This window comes from Penaeus vannamei, chromosome 36 (genome assembly GCF_042767895.1).
Source record: "Penaeus vannamei isolate JL-2024 chromosome 36, ASM4276789v1, whole genome shotgun sequence".
Classification (NCBI taxonomy): domain Eukaryota; kingdom Metazoa; phylum Arthropoda; class Malacostraca; order Decapoda; family Penaeidae; genus Penaeus; species Penaeus vannamei.
Genome location: NC_091584.1, coordinates 19,629,541 through 19,634,540, shown reverse-complemented (window position 1 = coordinate 19,634,540; position 5,000 = coordinate 19,629,541). Strand labels below are relative to the sequence as shown.

The 5,000-nt window shown below is 33.5% G+C and overlaps 1 protein-coding gene across 2 annotated transcripts in view; it reads right to left on the bottom strand.

The window, feature by feature from the left end:
• Nucleotides 1-5,000, bottom strand: part of LOC113817122 (alpha-2B adrenergic receptor-like) — a 146,118-nt gene that overhangs the window by 38,146 nt on the left and 102,972 nt on the right. For both annotated transcript variants that reach the window (XM_070114544.1, XM_070114545.1), the window contains one exon: nucleotides 1,277-1,397. In XM_070114544.1, coding sequence (XP_069970645.1) covers nucleotides 1,277-1,397 — 121 coding nt within the window. The remainder of the gene's footprint in view (nucleotides 1-1,276; nucleotides 1,398-5,000) is intronic.

Here is a 5,000-nt window from a genome sequence, read left to right as displayed (position 1 = left end):
CTAACAGTCCACACTAACAATTCCCTACTACCAATTTCACACAAACAATTCACACCAACGACTCACACTACCAATTCCCACTACCAGTCCACACTAACAGTCCACACTAACAATTCCTACTACCAATTTCACACAAACAATTCACACCAACGACTCACACTACCAATTCCCACTACCAGTCCACACTAACAGTCCACACTAACAATTCCTACTACCAATTTCACACAAACAATTCACACTAACGACCCACACCAACGACTCACACTACCAATTTCACAAAAAAAGAATCCACACTAACAATCCAACACTAACGACTCACACTACCAATTCCTACTACCAATTTCACACTAACAGTCCACACTAACAATTCCTACTACCAATTTCACACAAACAAACCACACTAACGACCCACACCAACGACTCACACTACCAATTTCACAAAAAAAAGAATCCACACTAACAATCCAACACTACCAATTTCACACTACCAATTTCACACTAACAGTCCACACTAACAATTCCTACTACCAATTTCACACAAACAAACCACACTAACGACCCACACCAGCGACTCACACTACCAATTTCACAAAAAAAAAAGAATCCACACTAACAATCCAACACTAACGACTCACAACATCCAATTCCCACTACCAATTTCACACTAACAGTCCACACTAACAGTCCACACTAACAATTCCTACTACCAATTTCACACAAACAATTCACACTAACGACCCACACCAACGCCTCACACTAACAATTTCACAAAAAAAGAATCCACACTTACAATCCAACACTAACGACTCACACTACCAATTTCACACCACCAATTTCGCACTACCAATTTCACACTACCAATTTCACACCACCAATTTTACACTACTAATTTCACACTACCAATTTCACACTACCAATTTCACACTACCAGTTTCACACTACCAATTTCACACTACCAATTTCACACTACCAATTTCACACTACCAATTTCACACTACCAATTTCACGCTACCAATTCCCACTACCAATTTTACACTAACGACCCACACCAACGACTCACGCTACCAATTTCACACTACCAATTTCACACTACCAATTTCACACTACCAATTTCACACTACCAATTTCACACTACCAATTTCACACTACCAATTTCACACTACCAATTTCACACTACCAATTTCACACTACCAATTTCACACTACCAATTTCACACTACCAATTTCACACTACCAATTTCACACTACCAATTTCACACTACCAATTTCACACTCACCTCAATATGAGCGAAGTACAAGGCCGCTGCATAGGGTACCGGAGTAGCGTGAGAGTGTAGCGTGAAGGGTAGCAAGACCACACACACTAGCAGGTTGGCCACAGCAAGCCACTTCAGGTATCTGAGGGAAAAGAGGGTAATGAGGTGATAATGATGGGAATGGTGAGAATGAGGTGATGATGATGGGAATGGTGGTGATGAGGTGATGATGATGGGAATGGTGGTGATGAGGTGATAATGATGGGAATGGTGGTGATGAGGTGATAATGATGGGAATGGTGAGAATGTGGTGATGATGATGGGAATGGTGGTGATGAGGTGATAATGATGGGAATGATGAGAATGAGGTGATGATGGGAATGATGAGAATGAGGTGATGATGATGGGAATGGTGGTGATGAGGGGATGATGATGGGAATGAGAGAAATGAGGGGATGATGATGGGAATGGTGAAAATGGGTGATGGTGATGGGAATGATGAGAATGAGGTGATGATGGGAATGGTGGTGATGAGGGGTTGATGATGGGAATGATGAGAATGAGGTGATGATGATGGGAATGGTGGTCAGGAGGGGTTGATGATGGGAATGATGAGAATGAGGTGATGATGATGGGAATGGTGGTGGTGAGGTGATGATGATCGAATGGTGACAATGAGGTGATGATGATGGGAATGGTGGTGATGAGGGGATGATGATGGGAATGGTGGTGATGAGGTGATGATGATGGGAATCATGACAATGAGGTGATGATGATGGAAATGGTGAAAATGGGGTGATAATAATGAGAATGAGTGTGATGATGAATGGAGGTGAGGGCGAATATGGTAATGATGGTGATAACGGTAATAGCGATGATAATGAAATCAACTAATAATAATAGCGATGACGATGATAATAACTAATGATGAAAATTATAAAGATAACGATAATTACGATAATAATTGATAACTAATGATGATAATGATAATGATAACGATAATTACGATAATAATTGATAACTAATGATGATAATGATAATAACCAATGATGATAGCGATGACGATGATAATAATATCCAGTTAATAGATATCATTATGATATGTAAAAATAATGACGATAGCAATAGTAATAGCAATAATGACAAGAATGGTAATAAGTTATGAAAAAAAAATCATAAAGAGGATTATAATCAATATCAACAGACGAGGAAGTATAGCATTTTAATTACCTTTATGTTCAGTATGAAAGGGACTATTTATATAAGGGATTAACGGACTATCTATAAGTACTTAGCAATAATTGAATCGGATGAATTTTAAATATTACATTAATGAGAAAGGAGTGAGAATAAGGCCTAACAATAAATGAAACGAAAAAAAAAAATTGTGGATAATATATACACACGTATCTTTTAATGAAAAAAGGTAAGGAATAATAAATAGGAAAAAATAAGAAAAGTTACGAATAAGTAATAGGATAATTTATTTTGCAAGACAACAAGGCAAAACTTTCAGAGCGAAAATCAAAAAGAATAAATGTACGTAAGACACGATGCATAATTAATTTGATCAATGTCGAGGTTCCAGACGCTAGTAAATAAGTTATGAGAGAGAGAGAAAAGAAGAAAGACATGAGGTTAGAATTGTTTATGAGTAGATAGATAAATATAAATGTAAAATACAGATAGATAGATATGAATGAAGTAGACAGATAAGTGTTTATGAACAGATAGATAGATGTAAATGAAATAGATAGATGGATAGAAATAAATGAAATCGATAGATAGATAGAAATAAATGAAATAGATAGATAGATATAAATGTAAAGATAGATAGATAGATATGAGTGAGGTAGATAGATAAGGTCAAAAGTGTTTATGGACATATATAGATGTAAATGAAATAGATAGATAGATAGATATAAATGAAACAGATAGATAGATAGATAGATAGAAATGTAAAAGACAGATAGATAGATATGAATGAAGTAGACAGAGAAGGTCAGAAGTGTTTATGAATAGATAGATATGAATGAAGTAGACAGAGAAGGTCAGAAGTGTTTATGAATAGATAGATATGAATGAAGTAGACAGAGAAGGTCAGAAGTGTTTATGAATAGATAGATAGATGTAAATGAAATAGATAGATAGATAGATATAAATGAAATAGATAGATAGATAGATGTAAATGTAATATAGATATATATATAAATGAAGTAGATAGATGAACTAAGAGCGAATTTAATAAGTAGATAGATAAATAAGTTATGAGGGAGAGAAAAAAGAAAGACAAGAGGTTAGAATTGTTTATGAGCAGAATAGGTTGATATAAGGTCACTAGATAGATAGATAAATATAGATGTAAAAGACATAGATAGATATGAATGAAGTAGATAAATGAACTAAGAGGGAAATAAATAAGTAGATAGATATATAAGTTATGATAGAGAAAAAAGAGAGAAAGGCAAGAAGTTAGAATTGCTTATCAATAGATAGATAGATATAAATGAAACAGATAGATAGATAGATATACAGGTAATAGATAAATAGATAGATGTAAATGAAATAGATAGACGAACAAAAAGAGAAGTTATAGGAAAGAAAAAGAGAGCAAGAGGTTAGAATTGTTCATAAATAGATAGATAGATATGCATGAAAAATATAGATATATAGATAGATAGGGAGATGAATATAGATGAAATAGGCAGATTAGATAGATAGATATAATGTAGTAGGTAGACAGATAGGAAGGTGAATAAATGAATAAATACATTATAAGAGAGAAAAAGAGAAGAAGACAAGGGGATAGATTTTTCAGTGAATAGATCAATAAGTAGATACAAACGAAACTAATAGATAGATATAGGTGAAGTAGATAGATAGATAGATAGGAAGATGAATAGATAAATTAATAGATAAATTGTGAGGAAGAAAAAGAAAGACAATGAGTTAGATCTTTTAAATGATTAGATCAATAGATTGATATAAAATAGATAATGAATAGTAAAGAAAGTAGATAGATAGATAGGAAGATAGATAGGAAGATAGATAGATAAATGAATAGATGAATAGGTTATGGGAGAGAAGAACAGAGAAAGAAAAAGGGGGTAGATTTTTTATGAATAGATTAATAGATTAATATAAATGGGACAGATAGATATATAGAAAAGTGATTAAATAAATATATAAGTAAATACGTTATGAAAAAGAAAAAAAAGATAAGGAGTCACATATGTTTATGAATTAGATAGATAGATGGAAATGAAATAGATATGTAGAAAAAGTTATTAAAATGAATGAAATGATGGAAAGCCTAAACAAATGAGTAAAAGATAATAGAAATTATCTACTATAAAATGAGAGAGAAATAGGGAAAAAAAAGAATAAAACGAATAAAAACTAGAGAAAACGAAAATGAAAACGAAAGGAAGGGAGAAAAAACAAAGAAGATAAGAAAAGGGAGAGAAAAAAAATATGAGAAAAATGCGCATGATAATTAAATTGGGAATCTAAAGAATATAAATGAGCTGATAATAACACCACAGCTGAAGGTCGGTTCAGCACAAGAAGATTTAGAAATACAAAGGGAAGAGACAGAAGAATGAAATAAATGGAAAAAGAAAAAGAAACGAAGAAGAAGAAGGAGAGAGATAGACGGATAAAGATAAAGAGAGAGAGAGAGAGAGAGAGAGGGAGAGAGAGAGAGAGAGAGAGAGAGAGAGAGAGAGAGAGAGAGAGAGAGAGA